The sequence below is a fragment of the Oryzias latipes genome, chromosome 15 (genome assembly GCF_053564925.1).
Source record: "Oryzias latipes strain Hd-rR chromosome 15, Olatipes_Hd-rR_3.1".
Classification (NCBI taxonomy): domain Eukaryota; kingdom Metazoa; phylum Chordata; class Actinopteri; order Beloniformes; family Adrianichthyidae; genus Oryzias; species Oryzias latipes.
In genome coordinates, this window is record NC_136251.1 from 22,116,305 (window position 1) to 22,136,987 (window position 20,683).

Here is a 20,683-nt window from a genome sequence, read left to right on the forward strand (position 1 = left end):
TCTGGAGACACATAAGATCCGGAAATACCGCACGCCTTAAACACTTTACTCCGTGTTTGCCTTCGTGTTGGTTGATCATTTTCCTCTAGTCTCTTCATACGGCAGAAAGTTCAAACTACAAAGGCGAACATGTCGACGGAAAAGAGCTTAGCAAAAGGTAAGACTCAGTCAGTGAAAAAGGTGCTTTATGGTAACTTTTTAAAAGGGAATAATATAAAACCTTTCCAAAGGTATTTGGAATTCAAGCTCTGATTCAATGTTTGAATCTATTTTATTTAGAAAAAAAAATTAGAAAATTTAATGTCGTTATATTTTTGTTTTATTCGATGGGCGGGCCCATTTGTAGCAGCCCCTATTTGTGATTGGTCAATGGTTCACCCTTCAAAATAAAAGTTGTTCCTGTTTTACTGTCTTTGAGACGTTCATGAACTTAAGTACAAAAACTATATACATCATTGGAAATATTTCAATATATTGTTGGTTATGTGACTTGATGTGGCCCTAACCTACCACGTATTATAATCATGGCACTTTTTTTTCTTTTCTTTTCAAAAGTATTGCTCAAGTCACACTTGGTAAAAAGAAAGCTTGACAAACAGGTTTTCAAAACCGTTTTTTAAAATCAAGATATGAATAAGTTAAAATAATAAAATACTAGTTGAAAATACCATTGGAAAAACAGTTTTCTTTGAATTTGTGTCATTGCAAACGTTTTAACATGAGCGTTTATTCAGAAAGTAATAAGCCTTTTGTTCTGTCACTTCACACTAAAAGCAGCTAAACTTTAATTTCTTCTGAAAAATCTTGTCATTTAATGTCTTTTTAACCCTTACATTTTTATCCATTTCAGGAAGTGCTGCTCCTGGCCCGGTCCCCAAAGACCACATCAGACTTTACAGCATGAGGTTTTGCCCTTTTGCTCAGAGGACCAGATTAGTGCTGCACGCCAAAGGGATAAAGTTAGCTACATTTTAACAAAGTCCATAAATTTACACTGTCTTTGCTCAGAAAATGTGTTTGAGCTTTTTTCTTGTGTTTCAGATTTGACACCATTAACGTCGACCTGAAAAATAAGCCTGATTGGTTCCTGGAGAAGAACCCGTTTGGTACCGTTCCAGTCCTTGAGACACCTGCTGGTGAAGTCATATATGAATCCTCCATCACCTCTGAGTACCTGGATGAAGTCTATCCTGAGAAGAAGCTGCTTCCAGCCTTTGCTTATGCCAAAGCTCAGCAGAAGATGTTGCTGGAGCATTTTGCAAAGGTAGAATGTTTTCAAATTTACCCCAAACGTTGAGAAATCGTGTGTCTTGGTTCCAATATTGATGTCAACCCTTTATTTCACAGTTGGTACCATTATTCTACAGGATTCCATCCGCAAAGAAGAATGGTGACGATGTGTCAGGAATGGAGGCTGAACTGAAAGAGAAATTAGGCAAATTGAATGATGTAGGCTACAGAAAAAGAGCTTTGTTGACCTTTAAAGCACATATTATGACTTTGAAAGGTCCTTCTTTTCCTATGTTCCTACATCTTCTTTCTACCTGCTGTGTAAACTGCTGCATATCCTTTTTTACCTTTAGGAGTTGGTGCAAAAGAAGACCAAGTTCTTTGGAGGTGATTCCATCACAATGATAGATTACATGATGTGGCCATTTTTTGAGAGAACAGAGGTCTTTGAAGTGCAGCAGTGAGTATTAATAAATGTTTTTCATTCATTCAAATAGATAATGACATTTATAGTTGACTAAACTTGGAAAACATTAAAGCTTATTTGGTAAATTGCCTTGAGTACCTGCCAAAACAAGTTAAAGCAAAGCAATTTAAACTAATAAGTCAAAAAGTAAAACCTCTGCCATAAATTAATGCAATTTCTGTCTTTGAAGCTGTCTGGACCACACTCCTGAGCTGAAAAAGTGGATCGAGCTCATGTTGAAGGACCCAGCTGTTAAAGCCACCATTCACCCTGTGGAAACACACAAGATATTCTACAAGAGCTTCGTTGAAGGGAAACCGGACTTTGATTACGGCCTTTAGGAAATGCTGACCAAGCGGTGCATTTCTAATGACAGCTTTTCAATGTTTATTGCAGCTAAACCAAAAAGAGTTTAAGGGCTTCCTTTAAACAGCAAAACCCAAATGTTTTTATTGGGCATGCAACATTGTTCTTACATATTTGTAATGATCTCTGTCTCTGTAGCAATGTTTTAAATAGAAGCAAAATGGATTAAATAATTTCTGAAGTCATGAATTGTTTGAGTATTTGAGTATCTAACATGAACAAAGTGGAAGCTCCTAAGCAATAAAATGAGTTTGATCGTTTTTAAAACACAATATCAGAAGTTGCAGGGGTTACTGTAGAATAAACAAACTGCTGTATACTGAGTCTTCCAGTGCAGCTGAAACACTTAAACAGGCATTCACCATGTTGGAAGAAAAAAACGTTTTTACAAAAGTGCTTGTCAGTCTGTTTAGAAGATAAACCACAAATGACTCTATCAAAAAAAAAATCTGCATAACACATTACTCCACCTCAAAGCATATAAATAAGTACAATTAGAGTTATGCAAGCATCCCACCCTCTGTACATGGTGCAAGACTGGGGTCAACACGAGGCTGCTTCACACATGCATCTTTATGGTTCTTGATTCTAATTGATATACCTGGAACTACTGAAGCTCAGAAATGTGAACTTGACAGGTGAGGCGTATTGACTGTGGACTCATTTCTTCAAAACACATTTAAAGCATAAAGCTGCATCTGGACAGGACAGATTCTGCTGCACAAGGTGATGCCTCCATGTCTGGAAACTTGTGAAGCCTGCGCCTTGAATTGTCTCTCTGCCACACACACAACTGGTTGTTTTTGGGTTCAGCAACATTGCAGTAAAACTGATTTAAGTGGTAGCTTTTAAATTACTATTCCCTATCAGCTGTGATTGTTTGGAATGTAACAATGTGGAGGCAGCATCAATAACAAGAATCCTGTGGTAGACGATTAGCAAAATATTTCAGTTAATGTCTTGAGTGGACTCCCAATGTGAGGGGGCTGTTAGTGGTGCTGTCCCACCCAAATAGAAAACAAGAGATTAGAAGGATGTTCAAGACACTGACCTTTTTAAATCAGATCTGTAAAGCATCAACAACAACCAGATTGCTGGAATCTCAGGAATCGATTGTTCTGATCTCCAGTGAACAGCGCCCGTTCTTTTATGTACCGCAGTTTGAATTTAGTATGAAAATATAGGAGTGGGTGACTGGCTGCTATAAATAACTTGTGACTGGGGTTTGAATGTGCAAAAAGTCATAAGAAAATCCAAAAATGGTTACTGAATTTTGTTTCTCCTTTACTGATTTGTGTTTTAAAAGCTAAAAACAAAAAACTAAAATAAAAATTCAACTCAAACTCAAAACTGGGAGCACAAACTCTCTTATCATCCTTGATTTTCAACAAGTCTAAGTACAGTCCACATTGACTGACAATCATCTTCAGCCACACTGAGGGTCTCAGCTGTATGAGAGGAAGTGCTGCCAAGTGTTCAGCAGTGAGAAGTAGACAAGAGAAGCCGTGTTCAGAAGAACCTATTGATGGAGGATGCAGAACGGTAAAATTGGAGTCTTATTTTGTGTTTAATAGTTATTATTCAACGGTGTTAACTTAACTGTGTTAATAAGGACGTTTAAGTCAGAAAACAGCAGATATAGAAGACTGAATAAAAATAAATGTATTTACTGATTTATTTTATTTGGGTATTTTATTTGAACAAGAGTTTTATAAGTAACTTTTGTACAGATAACAGTTAATAATAGAGTTTAGTCAATAGTATATTATGTGTTCCATACAAATGTACTGGCTCTCAGACACTCACAAGTTGTGTGTGCGCTGAAGTTGCAGCTAGACCCTGCCTTCAGTGGCCCCCAGGTAAATTGAGTTTGAGACCCCCTTTTTTGAGGAAGATTAAGTTCATGTTAGTAATGTAAAACTGTTACGCCCCCCCCCCCCCCCCCGACACATTTGTCCACATTAAATGATGTCACACAAAAGGAAGGAAGTGGTGCAACTGAGGTGGCTTGTTGCAGTTCGAGCTCCTTTAGGCAGATTTGCCTGTGGCTTTCCTCTTTAATTTTTCTGAGCTCAAACTCATAACCAACTTCCTTTTTGATTCTCAAACGGAGCAGTTCAACCTAAAGCTCCTTCAGATAAAGAGACCCAGATAAAGAGTTTTGCCATCCGGTAAACTCATCCTGCCAACCAAAATACCCCCAATGGGGCCAACAAAATTTCACTGGGACTAAAACAGGTGATCCTCACTCAACCAACAGGCACGGGCTTAACAAAGGAGCAAGAAAAAGAAAAAGTGAAGCAGACGATTACACAAAACCACAAAACTGGTGTCCAAAGATGTGCAAATAAATTCACAAAAATGAGCAAAATGGCTCAAGCAAAGTGTCAGCACAAGGCACAAAGAAAAGCACCCCAAAACAAAGTGCTAACACGAGCCACAAATGCTCAGTCCAGTGCCCAAAAACCCAGGGCAGATGACAAAGACAATACAGGCTGTACAAAGACAGACCTACAAATAAGTGTTGCCAAAAAAAAACTGCCACTGGTCAAGCGGGATAAATCCCGGACGAGCCCCCAAATATGTTACGGCCCCCCGACAGGCAAACCTGTCCCAGTCTAAGGGAAATAAAAAAGGGGCCAAAACATATGAACGATGGACACCAAAGTTTAGGAACACAGTTTATTGAGTGGGAGAAATAACCTGTGTCCTGTAAAACAAAAGAAAATAAATTACTGTGCTGGTCTCAATAAAAGACAAAACAAAGGGATTGGAGCTTTGGCCAAACATAAAATAAGTCAGGGAGACAACTGACCCGGCCAAGTTTAGTGTTGGAGTCTGCAGCTCCCTGCTAAGGTTGCCTATTCAAATCTAACTATTGAAAAGAAATAAACAAAGCCCGCAAATGAGGAGTACCAAGGTCCAACCCCAAACTAAAATAATAAAACCCATCAGTATAAGACTGCAGAAGACCAAGAAGAAATCAAAAGAGAAACAAACCAATCAGCACAGCTCCAACTCAAAACAACTGCTCCTCAGCCTCCTGGGGGGTATTCCAGGAAGCATGTTTAAACTAGCCTGACTTTAAGCCTGAACTCTGGCTGAAATCCACCTGAACTTGCTTACTCGGGGTATGTCGGTTCCAAAAGACCGAATATGAGTTAGCGTAATTGCGCTCGACTTGGTAACCCTGGGTTAATGCACGTGCACGGCATGTACATAAAGATTTTCTCAATGGATCGCCGATTTACGGAGTCACCATGGAAACGCGGGGAGAAGAAAAAAAAAAGAGAGCGCAACACTTCAGTGAGACGGAAGTGAGACGGAGTCTTAGCTTTTGACGGTGTATGAAGATTAGACGTCCATCAAAAAAGTAACACGGCTGCATCATCAGCAAAACAAAGAGTTTCTGCTTGTAGTAGAAGAACAGACAAAGTAAACGCACAAGTTTCTGATCTTGTTTCCATTTTCCTTGTGACGCATATATATATATATATATATATACTTATCCAATTTTGCCAACTTACAGTGAAAGAATTACTTCTATTGGTAACAAGCAATTGAGTTAAATTTATTCAACCTATTTTCTTACGTCTTTAAAACTCAATAATTGTTTTTACAACTCAAATTTAAATATTTAACTAAATGTCATATTACTCCAATTCAATTAATCTTTTTTCCATCTTAATTAATTATAATTCTTGAACTCTCATATGTTAAGGTTTGAGCCGACAGATATTCTCATTTTCATAAAAATAAAAATCCGAAAAGCCATATGCCAAGTGCATACAGTTATTTTAGGAATTTCCATCATCCTCTTCACAGTAAAAATCGGAGGGGTGCTATATAAACTCATCATCCTCTCTCTTCCTCTCATTTATGGTGCAGAGACATAAGCTTAGTACAGGGGTCGGCAACCTTTTTTACTCAAAGAGCCATTTGGGACCGCCCCTAATGAAAAAAAAAACACCCGGAGCCACAACCCGTTTTGACATCATTATATATATTATGCATGTATATATTATATCAAGGGTGATCATTACGTCGATCGCGATCGATTTTCAAGGACATAAGTGTAGATCACGGTCCAGAAAAGATTAAAAAAAAGTACTTCTTCTTTTCATCTTCATGTTTATTTGTTACATGTTTATTTCAACATTATTGTTTATGTACTGATGATTAAAAACTACACAGTGAGTTTACATAAAGATACTTTTGTATTAACAGATGAGGCGTTTTATTACAAAGACAGAAAGCAGCGACCATCGTATTCATGCTCTGCTGTAAATGGTGCAATGCGGGGGGCGTGGCATATTGTGAGGCATTTGGCGCTGCTGGCTCCGTATTGATCAGTATTGATGGGGAACGACGACTACTAATTTAGTGCTCCGTCCTCCGAACACACAATATATTTCACGCACACACCTCCGCTCCATGCTCACACCCCCATCTCCACCTGCACGCGCCCCTCCCTCGTGGCACGCGCGCCGCTCAGCACAAACACACACTCGGCAACAGTATTAAGCGCGTGCCTCACAGCTTCCTTGATGAGCTCGTATTTATCGGGCGAGAACTGCAGAGCTTATAGCAGGAGGAGAAACGCGGGGCGGCTTTAATAAACTCCGGTTGCTGGACTTCTACCGGGGACATGATGTGCCGCGGGGAGAAAAAGACGTTCTGAAGGCAGAGTTTGTCAGAGGATGTCCGATTGGCCTTTCTGCATGTCAATCAAGTCCTGTACTTTTCGGTGAGGATTTTGATTGGCTGGTGGATTTTCAAGAAGCACTCTCTTCCCCTTCAATCTCCCCCACGTCCCCGAAGATGACCCGTCGATCGCAACCGACGCAACAAGCTCCCCTGCTCTGAAACACACATCACCGCACACGGGAGTCCAAAACACCGGCGCAAACTCTCCATCACCAGAAAGCCGCTCCCCGTTCCGCGCCACGCCAAGCCCCCGGCAGAAAATCACTCCAGACCCGGAGTGTTTATTGAAGCCGTCCCGCGTGTCTCCTCCTGCTATCAGCTCCTCAGCCCTCGCCCGACAAACACGAGCCCACCAAGGAAGCTGTTTTTTACGTGGCAAGTGCCTCCCACGGAGCCAGCAGCGCCTTTGAAATGCCATGAAAAATGAACAAACTAAAATAAATTTGAATTTTTATAAAATACTCATTATTTTCCAAAGTCACAGGGAGCCACAACAGAAGGATGAAAGAGCCACATGTGGCTCTGAAACCATGGGTTGCCGACCCCTGGCTTAGTAGGACAAAATAACTCAAAACACAGTGAAACACAGTAAAACAGCTAAACGACTAAACACATTTGGTCAAAAACCCACACTTAAACCCAAATCCTTCCAGACAGGCAAAGGTAATGGTATCCCACAATCCCTTGCGGTGCCGATTTAACAGCAGCACCAAAGTTACACCTACTTAATTGAATTAATTTGAATGAAAGTAAAATAACTGTCTGAAACTACGTGTTATTTTAAAACTGACTAAACAAAAAAAATGATTTATCTTAACTGAAGAAAATAATTAAGTTTGATCAAAGTTAAAAAAGTTTATCTTTCCAACATCCATACGTGGTCTTATTACCCTTTCATGGTGGAAAAGGTATTATCTGAGCTTCTTCATCCACTAAATCATCTTCAAATGGACACGCCATGCTGCTTCATCTCTCTGAAAACAAACTAACCTTCAATTAAACCTGCTCCAGACCAGGTTATGTTCAGAGCATGAGTTGCTATAGCAACCTGACAAACCCTGAAACATACCTCCATTTCTCGAACCGAAAGCTGAGGTTATCAACTTCCTTAGCCTCAAACTTACCGTGGGAGCTAGCATAACCTGCTTTCTGGTTTCACGGCAGCCCCGTGACCCCGAAAGGGAAAAAAGGTATAGAAAATGAATGAATGAATAGAAAAGGAAAAGACATGTTCACAAGCAATACAGTCGGACAAAGTTTTGTTCTTTTTAGAGGCAACTCTGAGGTCTTGCTGTTCTTTTGGACTGGTCCACTCCAACAAGTTTTGCGATGGAATAACTCAAACCCTGTGGGGTGTGAGGATGGCTTCTGTGAAGAGAGACGATGGATGCATGTCATTTAAAGGAAACCGACGTATACCTTCAGTGCATGGTAATGGGTTTTTGTACACAGTGACCTGCTCAGATTGTTCATCCATTACCAGAAACTGAAGGCACTGAAGACTTTTCGTCTCTTGGTTCCTTGGAGCATCTATTACTAAATGAGATTGGGATGTTATTGAAAGGTCACACATTTTCCTTAAGATAAGTTGCTTTAGAGGGAACACTGTTAGTCCGTTTAAAGCAGTTCCAGAAGAGGGTAAACACCCAAGTGGAGGAGGATCAGGGACTCTGGCCTCATGGCCACCAATGTGAACATGAAACTTGACAGGCTGCAGACCAGGTGCTTCAAGATGAGCAATGAAGCTGTCACTCAGGTCTAGAAAATCCTTTTCTGTAGATTTGTCCTGCTCCTGCCTTGGGCAGAAAAACCTTCAGGATGTTTCCCAACCAAATCAGAAACCTGATTAACAGAGATGGGAACAACTTGTTGGTTTATCAAGGTTTTGTCCTCAGCTAGATCATTTATTTTCCTGATAAATCCATTATCTCCTCCACAAACCTCAGGCTTAAGTGCATATGTATGTAGTACCACAGCCTTCACCTTCTCATACTCCAGACTCAGTGGCTGGAAAGGATACCAGTGCTTCCTGTGCCTTCCCAGTAAGGACTCTCCGCAGCAAAAGTGGCCAGACCGTTTTAGGGCACTGCAACACCCTAGCAGCATGCTCGAACAGAGCAAAATAATCATCAATGACCCTTTCACCTATTGGAGGTACAAATTTTACACATTTGTCCACATCAAATGGTGTCACACAAAAAGGAAGGAAGTGGTGCAACTGAGGTGGCTTGTTGCAGTTCGAGCTCCTTTAGGCAGATTTGCCTGTGGTTTCCTCTTTAATTTTTCTGAGCACAAATTCATAACCAACTTCCTTCTTCTTGATTCTCAAACAGAGCAGTTCAACCTCAAGCTCCTTCAGATAAAGAGACCCAGCAGAAGTTTTGCCATCCGGTAAATTCATCCTGCCAACCAAAATACCTCCAATGGGGCCAACAAAATTTCACTGGGACTAAAACAGGTGAATAGCAGAATGACAGGGGATGCAGCAAAGCAGCAGCAGCAAGATATAACAAAAACATTGTCATACAGTTTCTTTCACTCTGATAAACAACTGAATTGCCAGGAACCACCTAATAAATAGTCTATTGCTACAAGATAATGCACATTATATTACATGCATCCATCTTTTGCTCCTACTTTTTGACTATATTTCATTGTATTCTGTTTATTTTCTCACGTACAAGCAGAAAAAAAATATTTTTAAAACTCTTTATGTCCTTGAAAACTTGGACAAAAATGCTGATTCTGATCCACTTATCACTGTAAACAAATCCCTGATTTAAATCAGCCAGTTTAACTTATTAATTTATAAATCTTTAAACTACCACTTGATAAAGACTACAACAAATTTGGATCAATTCATTAGCTATTATGTTGAACTTTTAATCTTTTATAAATGGAGATATCTTGTCCTTTACAACACATGTGTCAAACTCAAGGCCCGGGGGGCAAATGTAGCCCTCCATGTCATTTTATGTGGCCCAAAAGAGCATAATTTTTTTTTTTTTCTTAGAATGAAAAATAAAAATTAGTATGTATTTATTCATATCTTGGGGGAATTAGACTTGAAATGTGGGATTGGGCTACTATACATTAGGACTTAAACACTGTCCATATAACCTAACCTGACAGAATCAAATGTAAAAGGATTTATGCTAGAGTAACAAGCAAACTTATGTTTTCTATGCTACTGTAATTGTCACTTTAAAAAGTTATAGTAAATAAATAATGAGTTATTTAACATTAAGGAGTAGTTACATTTAATTTTTCATTACATTTAGTTACATGAGTTATATCTGGCCCTTTGAGGACAGCCACTATACTGCTGTGGCCCCCGGTGAAAATGAGTTTGACACCCCTGGTTTACAACATCGCTGTAAAAGCTCCTGAGCAATAAAACAAGATAATTTATTAAATATTACAACATGGTGTGTTGTTGGGTGCCTTGTAGATTTCACATAATACAACTTTCAGCTGTAGCCAAACCTTAAACTTCAGTTTGAGTGATTCCTTTTTTAGAAAGATTTGCCTGAGTCATGATTGTTCAGCATTTTTTTATTTTATTTTTATTGCTGGGCAAACAAAAGGTGTGTTTTCTCTGAACTGGTCGGTCAAGTTGCTCTTCTCAAAAGACTATCTGGAAATATCTGAAGCCAGTGACATAAAAAAAGGTTCTGATAAGCTCTGGAGACCATTACTTAGGTCTCAATGTAGCAATCAGTTTGAAGCAGAATGTCGGACTAAAGACCCAATCTATTGAAAATTGTTGTTGTTGTTTAACATGATTTTGTAGCATTTTCTCATGATGGAGGACATATGCAATGTCAATAAAATAATTTAGGATTAAAACTGCCTTTCTAAGTGTTTTTTATTCAAAAAGTGACGAATTAGGAGGAGATAAAATCGGCCTTTTGTGAAAGCTCTAAGTTGTGACATAGAAACTTAATTGGGCGGGTCAAAGTGGCTAAAATTGTACAGGTGGACAGTTCCCATATTGCTCAACTTTCATGCTGCACTGCTATTGTTAGGTTGCGGTTGTGAAGGGGAGGGTGGGATATAAACGGAGGCTTACTTCTGCTGACTTAACATCCCACCTACAACTCATTGCCGAGTTTCTGAAGATCTCCTCTACTCTATGTCATAGAAAACTATGCCGTTTTTTTAGTTTTAGCCAAAAACGACAGGATTAGAAAATGAAAGACAATTAAAAGAGGAACACTTTTTTAATAGATCAAAAGCTGATTGGAGTGAGAGTTTAAAGCTGTAAACCAAAATATCATTTAATCAAATGTGATGTTCTTGTCTCAATAAAATCATTGCATTACTTTTTCATATATGGAAAGCAGTCTGGACTTTTTCTAAGCATGCTGAATTATCACAATGACTTGACATTTTCTGACTCAATGACTCAGCAGTTTTTGCAAGCTACTTAGAAGTAAAGGAACGTTCAGTGGAATGATGTCTTCACTTCCTGTGCAGGCATAGTCTAACAAATCCAGTAAGAATAAAGGTTGTTCTTGATGTGATCTTTAAGGGGAAACTATTTGGTACATTTTGGTTAAAATGACTAGGGGGGAAATGTTTTCTTGATATAAAGGTCATCATAAAAAGTAATAAAAATATGATGGGCCACACATGTTTGATAAAAGAAATGTTAAATTTGGTAAGACATTAAAACAATAAAATAAAGGTTAGTGAAAGGCCATAACAGTGTAAAAAGGTTGAAGAGTGCACACTCACTGATTTGACTTGGCTGCTCTGCAAATCAAACACGTGTTACACAAATGCAGCAGGATATATAACAAAAGCGCCAAACAATAGCTGCATTTTATTTTTGATAAGTAGTGAAGAAATGTATGCTTACTGTTTTATTAAATTTGGGTGTTATACATGCATTTGGTGTGTATTCTTGGCCTGCCAGGGGGAGGGGGGAGACTGACTCATACTCGTGCTGCAGACGGGAAAAGCTAAGAATAAAAATAAAAAAAGACGAGAAAAGCACAAGTTTGTCACGCTAAAAAAAGGAAGCCAGCTAAAGAGTCACCAGGCCCCTTCTATGGAAACATGAAACCGACGTTGCAGGCAGAAGTGTATCTAAAAAGGACATTGTTCAAATTGCTGGCAGAAGATCATTGGCTGCTGCACACAGGAAGAAAACTCAGCAGCTATAGCCACTATAAGACTACTCTTTCCAGGAAGTTCCTTCTATTCTCTCTTCTGGGGCTCCCGTCTTCGCTGTCGTTCTGTGTTTTCGCTCTCTGTCTTAAAAATATTGTATCAGGGAATAAACTTTGTTCATCTTTAACCGCCCGAATCCTGGGTCATTCTTCTCCTCGATGTTGAACACGCACTAGGAAACCTGCCAAACCGGAATAAGGGTTCCTTCAGTAGCTATAGTTTCATGTAATATATGATAATAGCCCTTTTCGTTTTTTCAAGAAAGGCGTCGTCTTTACTTTCGAAGAACAACCCTTTAACGTGATTGGCTGCTATTTTTGACACGCCTACTCTGGAAGTAGCGAACATATTTATCCATCGGTTTTTCCCTGTTGTATCTATCTGCTTTTATCTACTTCTCTCCTACATTTTGTTCTCCGTCCTTTGGAAAGTTTAATAGAAAGTGCGCCATCATGTCGACTGAAAAGTCTTTCGCAAAAGGTAAGACTGAAGAAAAATGCAACTATCGCGATATTCCGATAGCTAGCTAAACCCAATGAGTTATAACTCATTGGCTAAACCAGCAGTTAGCAAGAATGACTCTTTTTAGGTTAACATCATTGAATTGTATTAAGTTTATTTATAACGTGAATATGAAGTACATTTAAATAAGACAAAGCAATAGAGGTTATTGAAATATGTATTCGATATTTAAAATGTAATTCTCCCTAAAGAGATCTAAAAATTCTTGAAGATGTGAAAAGTCACCATTATCTAACAGTCTGTAAACCCTTACTGTTGTGGTCTTTGGAGGGCGCACTTCCATTTTTATATGAGGTACTGAAGCAAAAACATTGAATTTTTACCTTTAGGTTTGTGGGAAAAGATAAAAAAAATGCAATTTTTACTCCATATTAAAACATTACAGGTTATAGATGGCAGTAAAACTGCTGTTTATATTTTGACAAATCCAACTAACAATTGAAAAATATTTGTTCACTGTATAATTAAGAGTTTGCACATTTATCAATACCTGAGTTGTCTCATTCAATGCAAATATGTATCATACCAGTGCTTTAGATGTTTTTCAATACATTTGAACTATTCTTTTATCCATCTCAGGAAGTGCTGCTCCTGGCCCGGTCCCTAAAGACCACATCAGACTTTACAGCATGAGGTTTTGCCCTTTTGCTCAGAGGACCAGATTAGTGCTGCACACCAAAGGGATAAAGTAATAGAAATTACATTAATCTGAATCTGTCAAAGTCATATCAATGTAAGTCAAGCATGTCATTTCCATTTTTATGTTTTAGGTTTGAAACCATCAACATCCACCTGAAGGAAAAACCTGAATGGTTCTTCCAGAAGAACCCCTTAGGTCTTGTCCCGGTGCTGGAGACCCCTGCAGGGGAAATTATCTGTGAGTCGTCCATCACCTCTGAGTACCTGGATGAAGCCTATCCAGAGAAGAAGCTGCTTCCATCCTCTGCTTATGCCAAAGCTCAGCAAAGAATGATGTTGGAGCATTTTTCAAAGGTTTACTGAGTTCAAATTTGCTCTCAAATTAGAGAAAAAAAAGTCAATTGTTTTCTTTTCTATTCTAAATTCTGCCTTATTTTCTTCAGATCATACCATTCTTCTACAGGATTCCATCCGCAAAGAGGAATGGCGAAGATGTGTCAGGAATGGAGGCTGAACTGAAAGAAAAATTGGGGAAACTTAATGAAGTAGGCTGCTGAAAGGCAAAACTTTCTGATATATTTACATATATGATGCATTTTTCTTAAATATTGATGCACCTGGTTCATACAAGTATTCTCATCAACTTTGCTGCATATTCTTTTTATTTTTAGGAGTTGGTGCAAAAGAAAACAAAGTTCTTTGGAGGCGATTCCATCACAATGATTGATTATATGATGTGGCCACATTTTGAGAGAACTGAGGTCTACGGGGTGCAGAAGTGAGTATTTCTGTTGTTTGTTTTTTTATTTAATTTAAGCAGATGAAATAATTGAGTACTTTTGTTATTTCATAGGTGTAATGTGCACTAATAATGTTTCTGCTTTTTCTGACATGCTCTTACTGCTCATTTGCAACATTTTAAACTGAACAAAGAGAACACATTTACTGTGAATGTGCAGTTTTACAATTACCTTCAAGTACAAACTAACAGCGCCATCTACTGCTTCAGATGCGTCATTGTTTAAAAGTTAGTTTCAAAGCCTTTTTGGCCATGATCTAAAAACTTTCCTACATTCTTCATCCATTTATTTTGATAACAAATTCCTTCACGTTTTTGGCTTGAACGAATAAGAAAAAATAAAGGGAAAAAAATAAAGATGCAAGAGATAATATGCTCCAAAAGGGAACTTGAGTTGCACTTTTATTTTGTTAAATGAAGTACCAGGAAGTACTTCATGATTCCAGGTAGTTTTCCGAAAGCCATCAAAGCCAAACATCATAACAACCAAAACTGCTTAGAACCTGACATCTAGACAATGTAATTTAATGTTTAAAACCTTTAATTCACAAATGTGACTGTTTTTGCAGCTGCCTGGAGCACACACCTGAGCTGAAGAAGTGGATGGGGCGAATGTTGGAGGATCCAGCTGTGAAGGCAACAATGTTCAGCAAAGAAGCACACGAGGCCTTCTACAAGAGCTTCATAGACGGGAAACCAGATTATGACTACGGCCTTTAAAGCACTCCGTCCAAAACGGTCATCCGTCCTTTTTTTCATGTCCAAAGTCTGTCCTCAGATTTTTTTGTTTTTTTTTTATTTGTCATCCATCCTCAAATATTTGGTGGTGCAGAATAGCCCTCCCCCAAAAATAAAATTTTCTTAAGGTTACTGGTTTAAAATAAAATAAAGTCTCAATAGTTTTGGTCTCATGTTTTTATTTCGTTAAAAAGTGCACAAAGGTGTCATTTAACTCCCTGTTTAAACAGAGTGGTCCCATTCAAAGAACTGCAGAGCACTCAGAACACAAGCTTGTGATCAACAAAAATGAGTTTGTCAAATATTGCAAAACAGAATAGCTGCCATTAGAATTGCAACAACGATGCAAAAAATACGGTTAAATGGTAATAAGTCTCCCATTGGAAAACAATCGCAGTATAGTTTCAGAGTGGAAGAGAATATGAATACAGTTTATTTGTATTAGTAAAACTGTTATTAGTCTCTAGAATCTTAAAGGAATGCCAAAAACTGGACTGTGCAGGTTAAGGAGAAGCCTATTGGAGTCCAGATGTACTCCCTTCTTCAAAGATGAACGCATACAGGTGACATGAAGTCATATGGTGGAAGCTGTGGAGGTAGTATAATGATCTGGGTCTGCCTGAGTTGGTCCAAATTTAGCATCATAACACCAGTACTGCATTCCAAAATTGGCGTACTTTTTGTGGCCCCACACTACAGTTCTTGAAGAACTATGGGAGAATATTTGTGTAAAAGCAACCCACTTTATGTAAATCAGGCTTAAAGCTTGTCACACTAACAGTTAAAGCCTTCATCCAGGCTGAGGTTAAAACCATTGTTTGATGGGCGAGGTACATATTCCTGAATAACTATGGATGCATTCTTTAAAATCTCCTGCAGGTGTCTTACAGTTGCTGCGTAGAGCTGCCTCTGCAGCACCAGAGATCGGAACAGATTAATGGGTTCTGCTTTACGAATGACTCCAGGAACCTGAAGAACCTCGGGAACTTTTCTGTTCCCAACCAATGCATGGTGGAGCCTCTTCTCCAGGAGACTCTGGTGCAGAAGGCCGAGCACATCCCGAAGCCTGTGCTCCATGTTCCCTGCCCTCCATGCAGTTGTTTTTGTGCTCAGCAACACATGCAGCAGGACGGTCTTTAGATGGTAGCTGGAGAGGAAACTCTTTCCCGTCAACTCGGTCTGTTTTCGGTTTAGGAATGCAGCAATCTGGAGGCAGTGTGAATGACAGGAATCCTGTGGTAGCCGCTTGGCAAAATACTTCAGTAAGTTTCTCTCGTAGACGGCCAACGAAAGGGGCCAGAAGGGGTCAGGGGGGCTGTCCCACCCGGATGGAAAATGAGAGACAAAATAAGCATCTGTGTCCTCCAGCTGGACCACCGGGATCAGGTTCAGGAGAATGACTTTTCCTGAACGAAATCGGACCTTAAGCGCACCGGCGGCGTCCAGATTGCGGAACAGTACCTGGAAGTCGTATTTGTGGGAGATCCGTCCCCACGCTTTGGTCACAGAAATCTGAAACCACTTCATGACTTGATCTTTGGACAAAATGTCAGTGTTCTTGAGGCACAGAAGCTCATCGGGGTTTGGACCGGCGTTTTGTCTGTCGGCTGTGCTGTGCAGCAGACACAGCATGTCGTCTCCCATGTTAGCAGCGCTGCAGAGGCAGCCCTCGTCGTTTTCCCCAAACCGGGTCGCCCTAATCCTGCCGCTGCCCTGCATGTCCAGGGGGATTTGATCCGAGGAGCACCACATTTGGGACTGAAAGAAATGTGGATGTGGAGGTGAAAAAGGCACCATAAGGTCACAAACGAGGGGCCCGCACACCTTCCAAGATTCAAACATGCTTCCGATCCCTACAAAATCCCCCACTTCCATGTCCGTGTCCCTGTCACACACGCTTCGGAGCGACTCCAGCAGGTCATCGGCCAAACCCTCAACAAATTCCCTCACTTTCCAGTTCTCGTGGGCAGAAGAATAAGAGCATTTGTCACAGAAGTTCCTCAGGATGTCCTTGTCGAGGACCATCATTCTGGGTGTGATGGAGCCACCATCCTCCTCATCCTCCAGATTTCGGATTTCTGTCTCTGCGAGCTCTACTCTGCACATCTCAATGACGAAAAAAATGACAAAAGACACGGAGCTCCAAAAGTACCACATATACGCATCCCGTGAGGTGCCTTCCTCCTGCTTGGACTCCAGCTCCAAGATCTCACTTTCCAGCTTGGCCAGCTCCATCTCCAGCTTCTCCTCATGCTCTCGCATGCGGGCCATCAGCTCCTCGTCCTGCTCGGGCAAGGTGGTGTTTTCTTGAGGGAAGAGCAAGGGGTGGTTTAGAATGGCGGCGGCCACCACCACGAACACTCGTGCCACGGCCCCCTGCATCTTCACTCGGCCTTCAACACCAAGAACCAAAAGTCTTCCAGATGCTCAGGCGCCCTAGACCCTGAAAGCAAAACAAGAACAGTCTTTTTAGCCTCCAAAACACAAACGGTAGCTCTAAATATAGAGGCATGTTCAGTATCACAATTTGCAACATAAGAGGAAGGAAGTTTGAGTCCTCAAGTTTCCCCCTCAAGACCTTATTTACTTATTAACAATCCATCCATCCATAATACATGAATAACCTCATCTATATTTAAACTCTTTAAGACTTTAAATGAAACTTTCACCTCACACAGTCGAGAATACTCGCTATCTTCCTTCCTGGATGTCACCAATGCAACATGCCTCAAAGGAAATCACATAAGTGACTTCCCTGTGTTCAAGCTTCAGGCAGAAATGAACCCTGTATGGTGGCTGTACTCGCTGTGTCCAATTATTACAGAGAATCATGAACAGGCTTTACTTAGCCTGGGAAAAGGGAAGTGTGTGATGAACGCATGAAACTTCAGGGTGGTTTTCTATGTGCATTGCTGTAGTGCTGTTGTCCCACTTCGGAGAACCAGGGGAAAGGAAACATTTGATTATGAAAACATTTTTTTACTCAGACTGGGTTTTCAAAATAATTTTTTTTAAATTTTCACTTAAAAAATGGAATATTGGTGCATTAAAAAAATCTACAAGGGTGTTTTCCAAAGTAGAAATTTGGCAAAACAATACTTAACTACTTAACTGAAGTGTAATGCACCAGAAATTGAATATATTTGTAAATTTGTCAATCAAAATTCAACACATTTTGACAATTTGTGCAAATACTAAAGTATTCCTTTTTTTTTTTCAACAGAAAACATTAAAATTTACTTACTTAAAAAAATTTAGTGTTTGTGTTGTTTTGGATTATTATTTAAAAGGCTTGATATTACACTAACTTAACTAGCTGTTTTTGTTGTTTTAAAAAGAAAAAAGGTATTCATTTGAACCCCTAAAAACTTCATAAACTCTTCATAAGAACTTTATGAAAAAAAACAACTCTAAAACACTGAAATTTCCTTTTATAGTGACTCTAGTAATAGAAAATGTGAGCAGGCAGAGCCGGGGAAACTTCCCAAGCGTTGGCCACTGGGATTCCATCCAACATCTACAAGGAGCTCCATCCAAACAAACATGGAGTCAGGGAGGAGGCTCCAGATGTAGCATCATTTCAACCAAATGACATCTGTCAATGACACAAAACTTTTGAGGTAACTACAACTGGTCGCTTTTTAAGAAATAATTAATTAATTTCTGTGAATTAAAATATCAACATTATACAATAAAACCCTTAAAAAACAATTTTTTCCCTAAATAATGTGCTTTATTGTTATTTTAAAAAGGTATAAATGACCTGCTGATACCACGAGGAACTCTTTCTACAACCAAAATTTACTTTGAAGCCTTGTGGGTAAAAACGGATCGAATCTTTTTAACATTTAACATGAATTTGAGATTTTTTTTTATGCCATTTCTATCCATAGTCTGTTTATTTTTGTTCGCTTGTATAACAAAAATAATTTAGGAATCATTTATAACATCCCTGTTTAGTGCAGATCTATATAATTTATTAGAACTAATTTATAAATAAATAAATCACTGGGAATTTAGCAACAAACTTCAGCAGAAATTTAAGTAAAAGGTTCATTTCCAACACGTTAGTATCTTGTCTTCTTTTCTTTTTTTTTTACTCAGTGAACAATATACAAAAGTACACAGCACATATTTCTAGTATCTTTTCTTTCTTTCAGCTTTATTTGTTCACATTTTTAGTATCATACTTGGTGTTTTTATGTATCTTTTACGTCATCGAACTTAGCGAGCTAACCCCGCTATCCCCCCTCCCACTTGTCTCTGTTGTTGTCTTGGCAACAAAATACAGAAATATGGCGGTTTCTTCCACAAACATGAGTCACCTGGAGCCTCACGCGCCACTCTGAGTTGGCGTACGGCGCGCGCGACTCCACATCACTTCAAAGTAATGCTAGAATGAATTCAAACGCTTGCTTTGGCAGCTGTAGCGAGTAAGTCGAGCTAAAACTTTTCGTAAACGAGCTAAGGCAGGGTTTTATTTTTGTGTTTTATAAACTCACCTGAGTGGTGATGGCGTGAGAATCCATGGCAGCAGCACAGTTGGAGGAACGGGCCACATCCGAGCAACAAACACGGAGTGTTCTGAACATTTCCGGACTGAGCGCTCCACCCATGCAGAGAAACACCGCCCAGCCTGCCCCGCTTACTGAAATGAGGCTTTTTTTGGGTGGGGGCTGAGGCCATTTTTCCATTGGCTCTGGTTCTGCTTTATCCCCGCTTTAGGCCTCAAACTGAAGGGGTCCCATTTAAAGGGGGCCTCAAATGAGCTGGGGGCCACTTCTGACATCAGATAACAAATTCTAACTTTATTTATAAAGTCATTTTCATAAAGTACGGAAGTTTTCCGGATTTCTTGTATTTCTTGCAACAAAATGAAGTGTAAATTAAAAGTGTGTACAAACAAACAAGTAAACAGGAATTAATGGAAAATCCATTCCTATTTTAGTTTTATAAAGTTCACTCCACTGTTGTTTTTCCAACATCAAAAAAATAAATAAAAACTGGACCCTATTAGAACATCTACCACACTGTATGGACACACGTCTTTGCTAAATTCAAAGTGTTTCCTCACATTGGACTACTAGAATGATGGAATGATCAGTTTCTGTTGCCATCACGTCTGTTCACTATGATGCACTTGATCGTTTTTACACTATAGTAAAATTAAATCAATTCATTTCATTTTGAAACGATTACATGGCATAGATCGCTGGATCAACAACTTGCCACAGACATCAATCTGGTTGGATGGTTCAGATAGACTTGGATTTTATCGATTCATTGTCACACCCCGACAAACAACCTTTACTTCCAGCCAGTATCAATGGTTTCCTGTCAAATGAGTCAACCTTCCGTTACAACAAAAATGCTGCTATACCGCCAAAAAACTCTTCCCACTTTCAGCTGTGCCACAAAGATCCACCAGATCCCTTTAAATGTTCATTTCAAATCCTTTTTTTTTCTGGTGATCAATCCTAATGCACAGGTAAACTCCATCTGAAAGACACCAGAGCAAAGAACTGTATTCTGCAAAAGCTTAGACAAGCTATTCTTTCCTCAGGTTTCTATACAGACAGCTGTGCCATTGGTTTTGTAGAATCAGACCTGTACTGGTGCTAAAACATCTCAATTAGGAAACACAACTAAGCACTTAAGGTCCGTCTATTTGTTTTTGTGATTTTTTATTTACTTCAAATCTATTCAGACAAAGTAGCAGATCTTTCTTCCCTCAGTAATGTATTCACAGACAGACAGCCACCGAGCAACAAAGAGTTTGTCCTGATTTATTTGTTTGCCACAGGTAATTATTAAAAACCGTCATACAAAGGTATTCATTAGACCAGTGTTTTTCAACCTTTTTTGAGCCACGGCACACTTTAACCTCGACAAAAATCCCGCGGCACACCAGCATCAGAAAAAAAAAAAGCAGAAATTCATGTTCTGTATTGTTCGACAGCCCCCCCCCCCCCCCCGCCCCCGCAATCTCACGTGCATTTTTGTGATATTTGTGGCCGAAAAAGCAGGAAGTTGTGTCC

General features: G+C 39.5%; 3 protein-coding genes across 3 annotated transcripts; 2 read left to right on the forward strand and 1 right to left on the reverse strand.

Moving 5' to 3' along the window:
- The first annotated feature begins 17 nt into the window (after positions 1–17).
- On the forward strand, positions 18–2,235 carry LOC101171103 (glutathione S-transferase omega-1). The gene is made up of 6 exons (XM_004077090.5): positions 18–157; positions 851–959; positions 1,042–1,264; positions 1,348–1,449; positions 1,584–1,690; positions 1,887–2,235. The coding sequence occupies exons 1-6, from the start codon at positions 130–132 to the stop codon at positions 2,035–2,037; spliced, it is 720 nt and encodes a 239-aa protein (XP_004077138.1). The 5' UTR covers positions 18–129; the 3' UTR covers positions 2,038–2,235.
- Positions 2,236–11,974: 9,739 nt separating this feature from the next.
- Positions 11,975–14,806, forward strand: LOC101171354 (glutathione S-transferase omega-1). The gene is made up of 6 exons (XM_004077091.5): positions 11,975–12,427; positions 13,049–13,157; positions 13,240–13,462; positions 13,552–13,653; positions 13,780–13,886; positions 14,477–14,806. Exons 1-6 carry the CDS (start codon positions 12,400–12,402, stop codon positions 14,625–14,627), a joined length of 720 nt encoding a protein of 239 aa, XP_004077139.1. The 5' UTR covers positions 11,975–12,399; the 3' UTR covers positions 14,628–14,806.
- Position 14,807: 1 nt separating this feature from the next.
- On the reverse strand, positions 14,808–19,329 carry itprip (inositol 1,4,5-trisphosphate receptor interacting protein). Its single transcript, XM_004077348.5, has 2 exons — positions 19,148–19,329; positions 14,808–17,088 (listed from the first exon to the last, which is right to left on the reverse strand). Exon 2 carries the CDS (start codon positions 17,025–17,027, stop codon positions 15,420–15,422), a length of 1,608 nt encoding a protein of 535 aa, XP_004077396.1. The 5' UTR covers positions 17,028–17,088; positions 19,148–19,329; the 3' UTR covers positions 14,808–15,419.
- Between the last annotated feature and the right edge of the window lie 1,354 nt (positions 19,330–20,683).

What these genes read in the sequence shown, in the direction of transcription:
- LOC101171103 (XM_004077090.5), top strand. Translation starts at nt 130, where the DNA reads ATGTCGACGGAAAAGAGCTTAGCAAAAG. An exon ending in GGAAAAGAGCTTAGCAAAAG is followed by an intron (nt 158 to 850) that starts GTAAGACTCAGT and finishes TATCCATTTCAG; the next exon opens with GAAGTGCTGCTCCTGGCCCG. An exon ending in CTGCACGCCAAAGGGATAAA is followed by an intron (nt 960 to 1,041) that starts GTTAGCTACATT and finishes CTTGTGTTTCAG; the next exon opens with ATTTGACACCATTAACGTCG.
- itprip (XM_004077348.5), bottom strand. Translation starts at nt 17,027, where the DNA reads ATGCAGGGGGCCGTGGCACGAGTGTTCGTGGTGGTGGCCGCCGCCATT.
- LOC101171354 (XM_004077091.5), top strand. Translation starts at nt 12,400, where the DNA reads ATGTCGACTGAAAAGTCTTTCGCAAAAG. An exon ending in CTGCACACCAAAGGGATAAA is followed by an intron (nt 13,158 to 13,239) that starts GTAATAGAAATT and finishes TTTATGTTTTAG; the next exon opens with GTTTGAAACCATCAACATCC. An exon ending in TGTTGGAGCATTTTTCAAAG is followed by an intron (nt 13,463 to 13,551) that starts GTTTACTGAGTT and finishes TATTTTCTTCAG; the next exon opens with ATCATACCATTCTTCTACAG.